The sequence below is a fragment of the Panulirus ornatus genome, chromosome 10 (genome assembly GCF_036320965.1).
Source record: "Panulirus ornatus isolate Po-2019 chromosome 10, ASM3632096v1, whole genome shotgun sequence".
In the NCBI taxonomy this organism is placed as follows: domain Eukaryota; kingdom Metazoa; phylum Arthropoda; class Malacostraca; order Decapoda; family Palinuridae; genus Panulirus; species Panulirus ornatus.
Window position 1 is genome coordinate 45,027,519 of NC_092233.1, and position 17,763 is coordinate 45,045,281.

A 17,763-nucleotide genomic window follows, 5' to 3' on the forward strand; every position below is an offset into this window, starting at 1 on the left:
GCGAGGTAGCGCAAGGAAACAGACGAAAGAAATGGCCCAACCCCCCCCCATACACATGTATATACATACGTCCACACACGCAAATATACATACCTACACAGCTTTCCATGGTTTACCCCAGACGCTTCACATGCCTTGATTCAATCCACTGACAGCACGTCAACCCCGGTATACCACATCGCTCCAATTCACTCTATTCCTTGCCCTCTTTTCACCCTCCTGCATGTTCAGGCCCCGATCACACAAAATCTTTTTCACTCCATCTTTCCACCTCCAATTTGGTCTCCCTCTTCTCCTCGTTCCCTCCACCTCCGACACATATATCCTCTTGGTCAATCTTTCCTCACTCATTCTCTATTTTATTTTATTTTATTTTGGTTACTGTAAGGTTGAGGATTAAGAAGGAATCCTTGGTCATCCCATGGAAAAGGAAATTGTGCAAAAAGGTAAGAATTGATCATTGTTATAAACTGTAGTAATTTTTTGTCTGTATCTATTGAGAGAGTGCAGGGCAGTTAAGAAATATTTACTTAAGAGTTATCATGGTGGTGGTATCATAGGGATGGACATAGGATATGCTGAAATTGTGATTATGTTGTAGTGAGGGGTAATATTCAGAACATCAGCAGGATAACATGACTCTTGTTAGTGTAAGGAGTGTCATTACTGATGGTGGTATGTCTTGAGTTGGGTGGGCTTGTTGTTTAATGCTTGTTGAAGTATTTCATCTTAAGGTTTTTCAGTGCCATATTTGTTGGAATGGGGGCCATGTGGATATAGGAGACTGAATTGTGAAGTAAGGGTAAAATTTTTATTTTTACTTGCATATTGGTAGTTAGTCATGGAATGGTTAGAGTGGAAGGGATCCAGTGCTGTTGCATAGGATTAAATGCCGAGCATGTTAAGATGGGTTTGTAATGGGAGGATTTTTTTTCATTATATAGGTATAGAGAGTGGTTGTTTGGCAGCTAGTGATATTTTTGAGTGCACAATATTGTGTGGTTTGCAGCTTTGTTATATTTTATTGTAAGAAAACAGAAAAAGGAGATAAAGTGTATTGTTAAAGTGGAGCAGTTGAATTATTTTGTAGAGAATGTAGAGGGATTTTTCATGCGGGCAATAGGTTGGAAGTGTTCTTTCTTCCCTAAATATATAGGTGGGAGGTGGGCAGATTAGAAAGGGTAGTGAGTGATGGGATGAAGAAGCAAGATTGTTAGTGAAAGAGAAAAGAGGCGTTTGGACAACATTTGTTGGGAATTAGTGCAAATGAGTGGGAGTTGTATAAAAGAAAGTGGCAAGAGGTCAAGAGAAAGGTGCAAGAGCTGAAAAAGAGGGCAAATGAGAGTTGGGATGATAGAGTATCATTAAATTTTAGGGAGAATAAAAAAAAATGTTTTGGAAGGAGGTAAATAATGTGCTTAAAACGAGAGAATAAATGGGAACATTAATGAAGGGAGCAAGTGGGTAAATGATAAGAGGTTGTGATGGAGTGAGATGTAGTGAGTATTTTAAAAGGTTTGTTGAATGCGTTTGATAACATAGTGGCAAATATAGGGTGTTTTGGTCTGGTTGGTATACGAAGTGAGAGGGTGAAGGAGAATGACCTGGTAAACAGAAAAGAGGTAGTGAAAGCTTTGTGGAAGATGAAAGCTGGCAAGGCGGTGGGTTTGGATGGCACTGCAGTGGCACTTATTAAAAGGGGGGGGAGGGTGACTGTATTGTTGATTGGTTGGTAAGGATATTCAATGCATGTATGAACCACCAAGTGCCTGAGGATTGGCGGAATGCATGCATAGTACCATTGTACAAAGGCAAAGGGGATGAAGGTGAGTGGTCAAACTACAGAGGCATAACATTGTTGAGCATTCCAGGGAAATTATATTGGAGGCTTTTTGATTGAGAGGGTGAAGGCATGTACAGAGCATCAGATTGGGGAAGAGGAATGTGATTTCCAAAGTGGTAGAGGATGTGTAGATCAGATGTTTGCTTTGAAGAATGTATGTGAAAAATACTTAGAAAAACGAATGGATTTGTATGTTACATTTATGGATCTGAAGAAGTCATATGATGCGGTTGATAGAGATGCTTTTTATAAGGTTTTAATAGTATATGGTGTGGGAGGTAAGTTGCTAGAGGCAGTGAAATGTTTTTACCCAGGATGTAGGGTATGTGTACAAGTAGGAAGAAAGGAGAGTGAGTGGTTCCCAGTGAATGTTGTTCAGAAGCAGGGTGTGTGATGTCCCTATGGTTATTAAATTTGTTTATGGATGAGGTGGTTAGGGTGATAAATGCATGAGCTTTGAAGAGAGGGGTGAGAATGCAGTCAGTTTTGGATGAGATTTCCTGGGAAGTGAGTCAGTTGTTTGTTGCTGTTGATACAGCTTGTTGCCGATGATACAGCTCTAGTGGCTGATTCGTGTGAGAAACTGCAGAGGTGGGTGACTGAGTTTGAAAAAGTGTGTGAAAGGAAAAAGTTGAGAGTAAATGTAGGTAAGAGTAAGGTTATTAGGTTCAGTAGGGTTGAGGGGCAGCTTGATTGATGTAATTTTCAATAGAGAAAAATTGTAGAAAGTTAAGTGTTTTAGATATGTGTGAGTGGACTAGCAGCAGATGGAACCATGGAAGAGGAAGTGAGTCAACAAAAATGGTTATGTTTGAAGGAACAATAGTTCCAACAATGTTATATGGTTGCAAGGCATGCATAGTGTTGTACGGTGGAGGGAGAATGTGTTGGAAATAAAATGTTTGAGATTAATATTGGGTGTGAGGGGGTTTGATCGAGTTAGTAATGTAAGGGTAAGGGAGATGTGTGGAAATAGAATGGGTATGGTTGAGTGAGCAGAAGAGGGTGTGGTGAAATGGTTTGGACATTTGGAGAGAATGAGGAAAGAGTGACAAAGATGATATATGTTTCAGAGAAGAAAGGAACAAGAAGCAGGAGACTGAGTTGGAGATGGAAGGATGGAGTGAAAATGATTTTGAGCAATCGGGTTCCTAATGATACAGAAGGGTGAGAGGCATGCATGGAATAGAGTGAATTGGAATCATGTGGTATACCAGGGTCGATGTGCTGTTCGTGTACTGACCCAGGGCATGTGAAGTGTCTTGGGTAAACCTTGGAAAGATCTTCATGGCATAGATGTGGATAGGGAGCTGTGGTTTTAGTGTATTACAAATGACAGCTAGAGACTGAGCATGAACGAATGTGGCCTCTTTGTCTCTATTCCTGGCACTACCTTGTTGAAGCAGGAGATAGTGATGCTGTTTTCCTGTGGGACAGGGTTACGATTGGAGTGGATGAAGGCAAGCAAGTATGAATATGTACATGTGTATGTACATAATGTTTGCATCTGTGTATATATATGTATGTAAATGTTCACTTGTATATGTGTGTATGTGGATTTTTATGTCTATGTGTGTATATGAATGGATGGGCCATTCTTCGTCTGTTTCCTTACGCTACCTCCCTGATACAGGAAACAGCCGTCATGTATAATAATAGATATTAAATGTATAGATACATTTTATTAATTTTTAATAGATATACTAGCATGTATGTTTATAATGCATAAATTGAATTTACTCTATAATAGCATGATGATAAATGTACTATCAAATATGAAAAGGCATGATTCATTTTACATGCACTACCAGCTGAGGAAAGTAGAACAAAGTATTATGTTATGTTGTAATGATTAGTGAAAGTTTTTTTTGTTTTTGTTTCCAGCAAGTTCGAGGATTAAGAAAGAATCCTTTGTCCCCATGGAAAAGGAAAATGTGCAGAAAGGTAAGAATTAATCATTGTTGTCATAAACTGTAGTAATGTTTTATCTGTATGTGTTGAGAGTGCAGGGCAATTAAGGAGTATGTACTAAAAAGTCATCATGGTTGTTGTGTCTTGGGAATGAAGGTCATGGGATATGCTGAAATTGTGTTTATGTTGTATTGAGGGGTAATATTCAGAACATAAGGAGAATGATGTGACTTGTTCGTGTAGGCAGTGTGGTTACTGATGGCTGTATGTCTTGAGTGGGCAGTTGTTTAGCGCTTGTTGGAGTATTTAATTTTGAGTTTCATATGGAATGTGGGATCTGTGAATATAGGAGACTGAATTGTGAAGTAGGGGAAACATTTTTATTTGTGCTTGCATAATGGTAGTTGGTCATGGAGTGGTTTGAGTGGAAGGGGTTTAATGCTGTTGCATAGAATTAAATGCTGAGCATATTAAGATGGATTTATAATGGGAGGATCTTTTTTCATAATATAGTTATAGTGTTTTTGGTTGCTTAGCAGCTAGTGATATTTTTGAGTGCACAATATTTTGTGGTTTGCAGCTTTGTTATATCTTATTGTAAGAAAACAGAAAAAAAGAGATAAAGTGTATTGTTAAAGTGGAGCAGTTGAATTATTTTGTAGGGAATGTGGAGGGATTGTTCATGCGGTCATTAGGGTGTACGTGTTCTTTCTTCCCTAAATATATAGGTGGGAGGTGGGCAGATTAGAAAGGGTTGTGAGTGATGGGATGAAGAAGCAGGATTGTTAGTGAAAGAGAAAAGAGGCGTTTGGACAACATTTGTTGGGAATTAGTGCAAATGAGTGGGAGTTGTATAAAAGAAAGTGGCAAGAGGTCAAGAGAAAGGTGCAAGAGCTGAAAAAGAGGGCAAATGAGAGTTGGGATGATAGAGTATCATTAGATTTTAGGGAGAATAAAAAGAATGTTTTGGAAGGAGGTAAATAATGTGCTTAAAACGAGAGAATAAATGGGAACATTGATGAAGGGAGCAAGTGGGTAAATGATAAGAGGTTGTGATGGAGTGAGAAGATGTAGTGAGTATTTTAAAAGGTTTGTTGAATGAGTTTGATGACATAGTGGCAAATATAGGGTGTTTTGGTCTGGTTGGTATACGAAGTGAGAGGGTGAAGGAGAATGACCTGGTAAACAGAAAAGAGGTAGTGAAAGCTTTGTGGAAGATGAAATCTGGCAAGGCGGTGGGTTTGGATGGCACTGCAGTGGCACTTATTAAAAGGGGGGGAGGGTGACTGTGTTGTTGATTGGTTGGTAAGGATATTCAATGCATGTATGAACCATCAAGTGCCTGAGGATTGGCGGAATGCATGCATAGTACTATGGTACAAAGGCAAAGGGGATGAAGGTGAGTGGTCAAACTACAGGGGCATAACATTGTTGAGCATTCCAGGGAAATTATATTGGAGGCTCTTTGATTGAGAGGGTGAAGGCATGTACAGAGCATCAGATTGGGGAAGAGGAATGTGATTTCCAAAGTGGTAGAGGATGTGTAGATCAGATGTTTGCTTTGAAGAATGTATGTGAAAAATACTTAGAAAAACAAATGGATTTGTATGTTACATTTATGGATCTGAAGAAGTCATATGATGCAGTTGATAGAGATGCTTTTAATAAGGTTTTAAGAGTATATGGTGTGGGAGGTAAGTTGCTAGAGGCAGTGAAATGTTTTTACCCAGGATGTAGGGTATGTGTACAAGTAGGAAGAAAGGAGAGTGAGTGGTTCCCAGTGAATGTTATTCAGAAGCAGGGGTGTGTGATGTCCCTATGGTTATTAAATTTGTTTATGGATGAGGTGGTTAGGGTGATAAATGCATGAGCTTTGAAGAGAGGGGTGAGAATGCAGTCAGTTTTGGATGAGATTTCCTGGGAAGTGAGTCAGTTGTTTGTTGCCGATGATACAGCTCTAGTGGCTGATTCATGTGAGAAACTGCAGAGGTGGGTGAGTGAGTTTGAAAAAGTGTGTGAAAGGAAAAAGTTGAGAGTAAATGTAGATAAGAGTAAGGTTATTAGGTTCAGTAGGATTGAGGGGCAGTTTGATTGATGTAATTTTCAATAGAGAAAAATTGTAGAAAGTGAAGTGTTTTAGATATGTGTGAGTGGACTTAGCAGCAGATGGAACCATGGAAGAGGAAGTGAGTCAGCAAATATGGTTATGTTTGAAGGAACAATAGTTCCAACAATGTTATATGGTTGCAAGGCATGCATAGTGTTGTACGGTGGAGGGTGAATGTGTTGGAAATTAAATGTTTGAGATTAATATTGGGTGTGAGGGGGTTTGATCGAGTTAGTAATGTAAGGGTAAGGGAGATGTGTGGAAATAAAATGGGTATGGTTGAGTGAGCAGAAGAGGGTGTGGTGAAATGGTTTGGACATTTGGAGAGAATGAGGAAAGAGTGACAAAGATGATATATGTTTCAGAGAAGAAAGGAACAAGAAGCAGGAGACCTAGTTGGAGATGGAAGGATGGAGTGAAAATGATTTTGAGCAATCGGGTTCCTAAAGATACAGAAGGGTGAGAGGCATGCATGGAATAGAGTGAATTGGAATCATGTGGTATACTAGGGTCGATGTGCTGTTCGTGTACTGACCCAGGGCATGTGAAGTGTCTTGGGTAAACCTTGGAAAGATCTTCATGGCATAGATGTGGATAGGGAGCTGTGGTTTTAGTGTATTACAAATGACAGCTATAGACTGAGCATGAACGAATGTGGCCTCTTTGTCTCTATTCCTGGCACTACCTCGTTGAAGCAGGAGATAGCGATGCTGTTTTCCTGTGGGACAGGGTTGCGATTGGAGTGGATGAAGGCAAGCAAGTATGAATATGTACATGTGTATGTACATAATGTTTGCATCTGTGTATATATATGTATGTAAATGTTCACTTGTATATGTGTGTATGTGGATTTTAATGTCTGTATGTGTGTACATGAATGGATGGGCCATTCTTCGTCTGTTTCCTTACGCTACCTCCCTGATACAGGAAACAGCCGTTATGTATAATGATAGATATTAAATGTATAGATACATTTTATTAATTTTTTATAGATATACTAGCATGTATGTTTATAATGCATAAATTGAATTTACTCTATAATAGCATGATGATAAATTTACTATCAAATATGAAAAGGCATGATTCATTTTACATGCACTACCAGCTGAGGAAAATAGAACAAAGTATTATGTTATGTTGTAATGATTAGTGAAAGTTTTTTTTGTTTTTGTTTCCAGCAAGTTCGAGGATTAAGAAAGAATCCTTTGTCCCCGTGGAAAAGGAAAATGTGGAGAAAGGTAAGAATTAATCATTGTTGTCATAAACTGTAGTAATGTTTTATCTGTGTATGTTGAGAGTGCAGGGCAATTAAGGAGTATGTACTAAAAAGTCATCATGGTTGTTGTGTCGTGGGAATGAAGGTCATGGGATATGCTGAAATTGTGTTTATATTGTGATGAGGGGTAATATTCAGAACATAAGGAGAATGATGTGACTTGTTCGTGTAGGCAGTGTGGTTACTGATGGCTGTATGTCTTGAGTGGGCAGTTGTTTAGCGCTTGTTGGAGTATTTAATTTTGAGTTTCATATGGAATGTGGGATCTGTGGATATAGGTGACTGAATTGTGAAGTAGGGGAAACATTTTTATTTGTGCTTGCATAATGGTAGTTGGTCATGGAGTGGTTTGAGTGGAAGGGGTTTAATGCTGTTGCATAGAATTAAATGCTGAGCATATTAAGATGAGTTTATAATGGGAGGATCTTTTTTCATAATATAGTTATAGTGTTTTTGGTTGCTTAGCAGCTAGTGATATTTTTGAGTGCACAATATTGTGTGGTTTGCAGCTTTGTTATATCTTATTGTAAGAAAACAGAAAAAATAGAGATAAAGTGTATTGTTAAAGTGGAGCAGTTGAATTATTTTGTAGAGAATGTAGAGGGATTGTTCATGCGGTCATTAGGGTGTACGTGTTCTTTCTTCCCTAAATATATAGGTGGGAGGTGGGCAGATTAGAAAGGGTTGTGAGTGATGGGATGAAGAAGCAAGATTGTTAGTGAAAGAGAAAAGAGGCGTTTGGACAACATTTGTTGGGAATTAGTGCAAATGAGTGGGAGTTGTATAAAAGAAAGTGGCAAGAGGTCAAGAGAAAGGTGCAAGAGCTGAAAAAGAGGGCAAATGAGAGTTGGGATGATAGAGTATCATTAAATTTTAGGGAGAATAAAAAAAATGTTTTGGAAGGAGGTAAATAATGTGCTTAAGACGAGAGAATAAATGGGAACATTAATGAAGGGAGCAAGTGGGTAAATGATAAGAGGTTGTGATGGAGTGAGAAGATGTAGTGAGTATTTTAAAAGGTTTGTTGAATGAGTTTGATGACATAGTGGCAAATATAGGGTGTTTTGGCCTGGTTGGTATACGAAGAGAGAGGGTGAAGGAGAATGACCTGGTAAACAGAAAAGAGGTAGTGAACGCTTTGTGGAAGATGAAAGCTGGCAAGGCGGTGGGTTTGGATGGCACTGCAGTGGCACTTATTAAAAGGGGGGGAGGGTGACTGTGTTGTTGATTGGTTGGGAAGGATATTCAATGCATGTATGAACCATCAAGTGCCTGAGGATTGGCGGAATGCATGCATAGTACTATGGTACAAAGGCAAAGGGGATGAAGGTGAGTGGTCAAACTACAGGGGCATAACATTGTTGAGCATTCCAGGGAAATTATATTGGAGGCTTTTTGATTGAGAGGGTGAAGGCATGTACAGAGCATCAGATTGGGGAAGAGGAATGTGATTTCCAAAGTGGTAGAGGATGTGTAGATCAGATGTTTGCTTTGAAGAATGTATGTGAAAAATACTTAGAAAAACAAATGGATTTGTATGTTACATTTATGGATCTGAAGAAGTCATATGATGCAGTTGATAGAGATGCTTTTAATAAGGTTTTAAGAGTATATGGTGTGGGAGGTAAGTTGCTAGAGGCAGTGAAATGTTTTTACCCAGGATGTAGGGTATGTGGACAAGTAGGAAGAAAGGAGAGTGAGTGGTTCCCAATGAATGTTGTTCAGAAGCAGGGTGTGTGATGTCCCTATGGTTATTAAATTTGTTTATGGATGAGGTGGTTAGGGTGATAAATGCATGAGCTTTGAAGAGAGGGGTGAGAATGCAGTCAGTTTTGGATGAGATTTCCTGGGAAGTGAGTCAGTTGTTTGTTGCCGATGATACAGCTCTAGTGGCTGATTCATGTGAGAAACTGCAGAGGTGGGTGAGTGAGTTTGAAAAAGTGTGTGAAAGGAAAAAATTGAGAGTAAATGTAGATAAGAGTAAGGTTATTAGGTTCAGTAGGATTGAGGGGCAGTTTGATTGATGTAATTTTCAATAGAGAAAAATTGTAGAAAGTGAAGTGTTTTAGATATGTGTGAGTGGACTTAGCAGCAGATGGAACCATGGAAGAGGAAGTGAGTCAGCAAATATGGTTATGTTTGAAGGAACAATAGTTCCAACAATGTTATATGGTTGCAAGGCATGCATAGTGTTGTACGGTGGAGGGTGAATGTGTTGAAAATTAAATGTTTGAGATTAATATTGGGTGTGAGGGGGTTTGATCGAGTTAGTAATGTAAGGGTAAGGGAGATGTGTGGAAATAAAATGGGTATGGTTGAGTGAGCAGAAGAGGGTGTGGTGAAATGGTTTGGACATTTGGAGAGAATGAGGAAAGAGTGACAAAGATGATATATGTTTCAGAGAAGAAAGGAACAAGAAGCAGGAGACCTAGTTGGAGATGGAAGGATGGAGTGAAAATGATTTTGAGCAATCGGGTTCCTAAAGATACAGAAGGGTGAGAGGCATGCATGGAATAGAGTGAATTGGAATCATGTGGTATACCAGGGTCGATGTGCTGTTCGTGTACTGACCCAGGGCATGTGAAGTGTCTTGGGTAAACCTTGGAAAGATCTTCATGGCATAGATGTGGATAGGGAGCTGTGGTTTTAGTGTATTACAAATGACAGCTAGAGACTGAGCATGAACAAATGTGGCCTCTTTGTCTCTATTCCTGGCACTACCTCGTTGAAGCAGGAGATAGCGATGCTGTTTTCCTGTGGGACAGGGTTGCGATTGGAGTGGATGAAGGCAAGCAAGTATGAATATGTACATGTGTATGTACATAATGTTTGCATCTGTGTATATATATGTATGTAAATGTTCACTTGTATATGTGTGTATGTGGATTTTTATGTCTGTATGTGTGTACATGAATGGATGGGCTATTCTTCGTCTGTTTCCTTACGCTACCTCCCTGATACAGGAAACAGCCATTATGTATAATAATAGATATTAAATGGTTTTTTTTTTTTTTTTTTTTTTTTTTTTTTTCTACCTCGTCGCTGTCTCCTGCGGTTGCGAGGTAGCGCAAGGAAACAGACGAAAGAAATGGCCCAACCCCCCCCCCCATACACATGTACATACACACGTCCACACACGCAAATATACATACCCACACAGCTTTCCATGGTTTACCCCGGACGCTTCACATGCCTTGATTCAATCCACCGACAGCACGTCAACCCCTGTATACCACATCGCTCCAATTCACTCTATTCCTTGCCCTCCTTTCACCCTCCTGCATGTTCAGGCCCCGATCACACAAAATCCTTTTCACTCCATCTTTCCACCTCCAATTTGGTCTCCCTCTTCTCCTCGTTCCCTCCACCTCCGACACATATATCCTCTTGGTCAATCTTTCCTCACTCATTCTCTCCATGTGCCCAAACCATTTCAAAACACCCTCTTCTGCTCTCTCAACCACGCTCTTTTTATTTCCACACATCTCTCTTACCCTTACGTTACTTACTTGATCAAACCACCTCACACCACACATTGTCCTCAAACATCTCATTTCCAGCACATCCATCCTCCTGCGCACAACTCTATCCATTGCCCACGCCTCGCAACCATACAACATTGTTGGAACCACTATTCCTTCAAACATGCCCATTTTTGCTTTCCGAGATAATGTTCTCGACTTCCACACATTTTTCAAGGCTCCCAAAATTTTCGCCCCCTCCCCCACCCTATGATGTATAGATACATTTTATTAATTTTTTATAGATATACTAGCATGTATGTTTATAATGCATAAATTGAATTTACTCTATAATAGCATGATGATAAATGTACTATCAAATATGAAAAGGCATGATTCATTTTACATGCACTACCAGCTGAGGAAAAGAGAACAAAGTATTATGTTATGTTGTAATGATTAGTGAAAGTTTTTTTTGTTTTTGTTTCCAGCAAGTTCGAGGATTAAGAAAGAATCCTTTGTCCCCGTGGAAAAGGAAAATGTGCAGAAAGGTAAGAATTAATCATTGTTGTCATAAACTGTAGTAATGTTTTATCTGTGTGTGTTGAGAGTGCAGGGCAATTAAGGAGTATGTACTAAAAAGTCATCATGGTTGTTGTGTCATGGGAATGAAGGTCATGGGATATGCTGAAATTGTGTTTATATTGTAATGAGGGGTAATATTCAGATCATAAGGAGAATGATGTGACTTGTTCGTGTAGGCAGTGTGGTTACTGATGGCTGTATGTCTTGAGTGGGCAGTTGTTTAGCGCTTGTTGGAGTATTTAATTTTGAGTTTCATATGGAATGTGGGATCTGTGGATATAGGTGACTGAATTGTGAAGTAGGGGAAACATTTTTATTTGTGCTTGCATAATGGTAGTTGGTCATGGAGTGGTTTGAGTGGAAGGGGTTTAATGCTGTTGCATAGAATTAAATGCTGAGCATATTAAGATGAGTTTATAATGGGAGGATCTTTTTTCATAATATAGTTATAGTGTTTTTGGTTGCTTAGCAGCTAGTGATATTTTTGAGTGCACAATATTGTGTGGTTTGCAGCTTTGTTATATCTTATTGTAAGAAAACAGAAAAAATAGAGATAAAGTGTATTGTTAAAGTGGAGCAGTTGAATTATTTTGTAGAGAATGTAGAGGGATTGTTCATGCGGTCATTAGGGTGTACGTGTTCTTTCTTCCCTAAATATATAGGTGGGAGGTGGGCAGATTAGAAAGGGTTGTGAGTGATGGGATGAAGAAGCAAGATTGTTAGTGAAAGAGAAAAGTGGCGTTTGGACAACATTTGTTGGGAATTAGTGCAAATGAGTGGGAGTTGTATAAAAGAAAGTGGCAAGAGGTCAAGAGAAAGGTGCAAGAGCTGAAAAAGAGGGCAAATGAGAGTTGGGATGATAGAGTATCATTAAATTTTAGGGAGAAAAAAAAAAAATGTTTTGGAAGGAGGTAAATAATGTGCTTACGACGAGAGAATAAATGGGAACATTGATGAAGGGAGCAAGTGGGTAAATGATAAGAGGTTGTGATGGAGTGAGAAGATGTAGTGAGTATTTTAAAAGGTTTGTTGAATGAGTTTGATGACATAGTGGCAAATATAGGGTGTTTTGGTCTGGTTGGTATACGAAGAGAGAGGGTGAAGGAGAATGACCTGGTAAACAGAAAAGAGGTAGTGAAAGCTTTGTGGAAGATGAAAGCTGGCAAGGCGGTGGGTTTGGATGGCACTGCAGTGGCACTTATTAAAAGGGGGGGAGGGTGACTGTGTTGTTGATTGGTTGGTAAGGATATTCAATGCATGTATGAACCATCAAGTGCCTGAGGATTGGCGGAATGCATGCATAGTACTATTGTACAAAGGCAAAGGGGATGAAGGTGAGTGGTCAAACTACAGGGGCATAACATTGTTGAGCATTCCAGGGAAATTATATTGGAGGCTTTTTGATTGAGAGGGTGAAGGCATGTACAGAGCATCAGATTGGGGAAGAGGAATGTGATTTCCAAAGTGGTAGAGGATGTGTAGATCAGATGTTTGCTTTGAAGAATGTATGTGAAAAATACTTAGAAAAACAAATGGATTTGTATGTTACATTTATGGATCTGAAGAAGTCATATGATGCAGTTGATAGAGATGCTTTTAATAAGGTTTTAAGAGTATATGGTGTGGGAGGTAAGTTGCTAGAGGCAGTGAAATGTTTTTACCCAGGATGTAGGGTATGTGTACAAGTAGGAAGAAAGGAGAGTGAGTGGTTCCCAGTGAATGTTGTTCAGAAGCAGGGTGTGTGATGTCCCTATGGTTATTAAATTTGTTTATGGATGAGGTGGTTAGGGTGATAAATGCATGAGCTTTGAAGAGAGGGGTGAGAATGCAGTCAGTTTTGGATGAGATTTCCTGGGAAGTGAGTCAGTTGTTTGTTACCGATGATACAGCTCTAGTGGCTGATTCATGTGAGAAACTGCAGAGGTGGGTGAGTGAGTTTGAAAAAGTGTGTGAAAGGAAAAAATTGAGAGTAAATGTAGATAAGAGTAAGGTTATTAGGTTCAGTAGGATTGAGGGGCAGTTTGATTGATGTAATTTTCAATAGAGAAAAATTGTAGAAAGTGAAGTGTTTTAGATATGTGTGAGTGGACTTAGCAGCAGATGGAACCATGGAAGAGGAAGTGAGTCAGCAAAAATGGTTATGTTTGAAGGAACAATAGTTCCAACAATGTTATATGGTTGCAAGGCATGCATAGTGTTGTACGGTGGAGGGTGAATGTGTTGGAAATTAAATGTTTGAGATTAATATTGGGTGTGAGGGGGTTTGATCGAGTTAGTAATGTAAGGGTAAGGGAGATGTGTGGAAATAAAATGGGTATGGTTGAGTGAGCAGAAGAGGGTGTGGTGAAATGGTTTGGACATTTGGAGAGAATGAGGAAAGAGTGACAAAGATGATATATGTTTCAGAGAAGAAAGGCACAAGAAGCAGGAGACTGAGTTGGAGATGGAAGGATGGAGTGGAAATGATTTTGAGCAATCGGGTTCCTAAAGATACAGAAGGGTGAGAGGCATGCATGGAATTGAGTGAATTGGAATCATGTGGTATACCAGGGTCGATGTGCTGTTCATGTACTGACCCAGGGCATGTGAAGTGTCTTGGGTAAACCTTGGAAAGATCTTCATGGCATAGATGTGGATAGGGAGCTGTGGTTTTAGTGTATTACAAATGACAGCTAGAGACTGAGCATGAACGAAGGTGGCCTCTTTGTCTCTATTCCTGGCACTACCTCGTTGAAGCAGGAGATAGCGATGCTGTTTTCCTGTGGGACAGGGTTGCGATTGGAGTGGATGAAGGCAAGCAAGTATGAATATGTACATGTGTATGTACATAATGTTTGCATCTGTTTATATATATGTATGTAAATGTTCACTTGTATATGTGTGTATGTGGATTTTTATGTCTGTATGTGTGTATATGAATGGATGGGCCATTCTTCATCTGTTCCCTGACTCTACCTCCCTGACACAGGAAACAGCCGTTATGTATAATAATAGATATTAGATGTATAGATACACTTTATTAATTTTTTATAGATATACTTGCATGTATGTTTATAATGCATAAATTGAATTTACTCTATAATAGCATGATGATAAATGTACTATGAAATATGAAAAGGCATGATTCATTTTACATGCACTACCAGCTGAGGAAAATAGAACAAAGTATTATGTTATGTTGTAATGATTAGTGAAAGTTTTTTTGTTTTTGTTTCCAGCAAGTTCGAGGATTAAGAAAGAATCCTTTGTCCCCATGGAAAAGGAAAATGTGCAGAAAGGTAAGAATTAATCATTGTTATAAACTGTAGTAATGTTTTATCTGTGTGTGTTGAGGGTGCAGGGAAATTAAGGAGTATGTACTAAAAAGTCATCATGGTTGTTGTATCGTGGAAATGCTGAAATTGTGTTTATGTTGTAATGAGGGGTAACATTCCGAACATAAGCAGAATGATGTGACTTGTTCGTGTAGGCAGTGTGGTTACTGATGGCTGTATGTCTTGAGTGGGCAGTTGTTTAGCGCTTGTTGGAGTATTTAATTTTGAGTTTCATATGGAATGTGGGATCTGTGGATGTAGGTGACTGAATTGTAAAGTAGTGGAAACATTTTTATTTGTGCTTGCATAATGGTAGTTAGTCATGGAGTGGTTTGAGTGGAAGGGGTTTAATGCTGTTGCATAGAATTAAATGCTGAGCATATTAAGATGGGTTTATAATGGGAGGATCTTTTTTTCATAATATAGTTATAGTGTTTTTGGTTGCTTAGCAGCTAGTGATATTTTTGAGTGCACAATATTTTGTGGTTTGCAGCTTTGTTATATCTTATTGTAAGAAAACAGAAAAAATAGAGACAAAGTGTATTGTTAAAGTGGAGCAGTTGAATTATTTTGTAGAGAATGTAGAGGGATTGTTCATGCGGTCATTAGGGTGGATGTGTTCTTTCTTCCAAAAATATATAGGTGGGAGGTGGGCAGATTAGAAAGGGTAGTGAGTGATGGGATGAAAAAATAAGATTATTATTGAAAGAGAAAAGAAAGGCATTTGGACAACATTTGCCGGGAAGTAGTGTAAATGAGTGGGAGTTGTATAAAAGAATGCTGCAAGAGGTCAAGAGAAAGGTGCAAGAGCTGAAAAAGAGGGCAAATGAGAGTTGGGATGAGAGTATCATTAGATTTTGGGGAGAATGAAAAGATGTTTTGGAAGGAGGTAAATAACGTAAGTAAGAAAAGAGAAGAAATGGGAACATTGATGAAGGGAGCAAGTGGGGAAATAACAAGTCGTGATGGAGAGAGGTAGTGAGTATTTTGAAGGTTATTTGAATGTGTTTGTTGATATATTGGCAGATATATGCGTGCATAGTGCCATTGTACAAAGGCAAAGGGGATAAGAGTGAGTGCTCAAATTACAGAGGTATAAGTTTGTTGAGTATTCCTGGTAAATTATATGGGAGGGTATTGATTGAGAGGGTGAAGGCATGTACAGAGCATCAGATTGGGGAAGAGCAGTGTGGTTTCAGAAGTGGTAGAGGATGTGTGGATCAGGTGTTTGCGTTGAAGAATGTATGTGAGAAATACTTAGAAAAGCAAATGGATTTGTATGTAGCATTTATGGATCTGGAGAAGTCATATGATAGAGTTGATAGAGATGCTCTGTGGAAGGTATTAAGAATATATGGTGTGGGAGGCAAGTTGTTAGAAGCAGTGAAAAGTTTTTATCGAGGACGTAAGGCATGTGTACGTGTAGGAAGAGAGGAAAGTGATTGGTTCTCAGTGAATGTAGGTTTGCGGCAGGGGTGTGTGATGTCTCCATGGTTGTTTAATTTGTTTATGGATGGGGTTGTTAGGGAGGTGAATGCAAGAGTTTTGGAAAGAGGGGCAAGTATGAAGTCTGTTGTGGATGAGAGAGCTTGGGAAGTGAGTCAGTTGTTGTTCGCTGATGATACAGCGCTGGTGGCTGATTCATGTGAGAAACTGCAGAAGCTGGAGACTGAGTTTGGTAAAGTGTGTGAAAGAAGAAAGTTAAGAGTAAATGTGAATAAGAGCAAGGTTATTAGGTACAGTAGGGTTGAAGGTCATGTCAATTGGAGGTAAGTTTGAATGGAGAAAAACTGAAGGAAGTTAAGTGTTTTAGATATCTGGGAGTGGATCTGGCAGCGGACAGAACCATGGAAGCGGAAGTGGATCATAGGTTGGGGGAGGGGGCAAAAATTCTGGGAGCCTTGAAGAATGTGTGGAAGTCGAGAACATTATCTCGGAAAGCAAAAATGGGTATGTTTGAAGGAATAGTGGTTCCAACAATGTTGTATGGTTGCGAGGTGTGGGCTATGGATAGAGTTGTGCACAGGAAGGTGGATGTGCTGGAAATGAGATGTTTGAGGACAGTGTATGGTGTGAGGTGGTTTGATCGAGTAAATAACGTAAGGGTAAGAGAGATGTTTGGAAATAAAAAGAGCGTGGTTGAGAGCAGAAGAGGGTGTTTTGAAATGTTTTGGGCACATGGAGAGATTGAGTGAGGAAAGATTGACCAAGAGGATATATGTGTCGGAGGTGGAGGGAACGAGGAGAAGTGGGAGACCAAATTGGAGGTGGAAAGATGGAGTGAAAAAGATTTTGTGTGATCGGGGCCTGAACATGCAGGAGGGTGAAAGGAGGGCAAGGAATAGAGTGAATTGGATCGATGTGGTATACCGGGGTTGACGTGCTGTCATTGGATTGAATCAGGGCATGTGAAGCGTCTGGGGTAAACCATGGAAAGCTGTGTAGGTATGTATATTTGCGTGTGTGGACGTATGTATATACATGTGTATGGGGGTGGGTTGGGCCATTTCTTTTGTCTGTTTCCTTGTGCTACCTCGCAAACGTGGGAGACAGCAACAAAGAAAAAAAAAAATATATAGTGTTTTGGTCAGGGTTGTATACGAAGTGAGAGGGTGAAGGAGAATGATTCGGTAAACAGAGAAGAGGTAGTGAAAACTTTGTAGAAGATGAAAGCCGGTAAGGTGGCAGGTTTGGATGGTGTTGCAGTGGAATTTGTTAAAAATGGGGTTGGGGAGACTGTTGTTGATTGGTTAGTAAGGATATTTGATGTAGGTATGGACCATGGTATAGTGCCTGAGGATTAGTGGAATGCATGCATAGTGCCATTGTACAAAGGCAAAGGGGATAAAGGTGAGTGTTCAGATTACAGAGGCGTATGTTTTTGAGCATTCTTGGGAAATTATATTGGAGGGTTTTGATTGAGAGGGTGAAGGCATGTACTGAGCATCAGATTGTGGAGGAGCTGTGTGGTTTCCAAAGTGGTAGAGGATGTGTGAATCAGGTGTTTGCTTTGAAGAATGTATGTGAGAAACACTTAGAAAAACAAATGGATTTTGTATATAGCATTTATGGATCTGGAGAAGGCATATGATAGGGTTGATGGAGATGCTTTGTGGAAGGTTTTAAGAGTATAGGTTGTGGAAGGTCTGTTGCTAGAAGTAGTGAAAAGTGTTTGATAAGGATGTAGGGCATGTGTACGAGTTGGAAGAAAGAGTGATTGGCTCCCAGTGAATGTCGGTCTGAAGCACGGGTGTGTTATGTCCCCG

General features: G+C 39.5%; 1 protein-coding gene across 20 annotated transcripts in view; it reads left to right on the plus strand.

The window, feature by feature from the left end:
- LOC139750924 (uncharacterized) overlaps positions 1-17,763 on the plus strand; it is a 109,954-nt gene that overhangs the window by 31,798 nt on the left and 60,393 nt on the right. For 10 of the 20 annotated variants that reach the window (XM_071665818.1, XM_071665817.1, XM_071665821.1 and 7 more), the window contains 5 exons: positions 389-446; positions 3,728-3,787; positions 7,040-7,099; positions 11,090-11,149; positions 14,402-14,461. In XM_071665818.1, coding sequence (XP_071521919.1) covers positions 389-446; positions 3,728-3,787; positions 7,040-7,099; positions 11,090-11,149; positions 14,402-14,461 — 298 coding nt within the window. The remainder of the gene's footprint in view (positions 1-388; positions 447-3,727; positions 3,788-7,039; positions 7,100-11,089; positions 11,150-14,401; positions 14,462-17,763) is intronic. The other 10 variants (XM_071665830.1, XM_071665829.1, XM_071665826.1 and 7 more) reach the window with 6 other exon arrangements.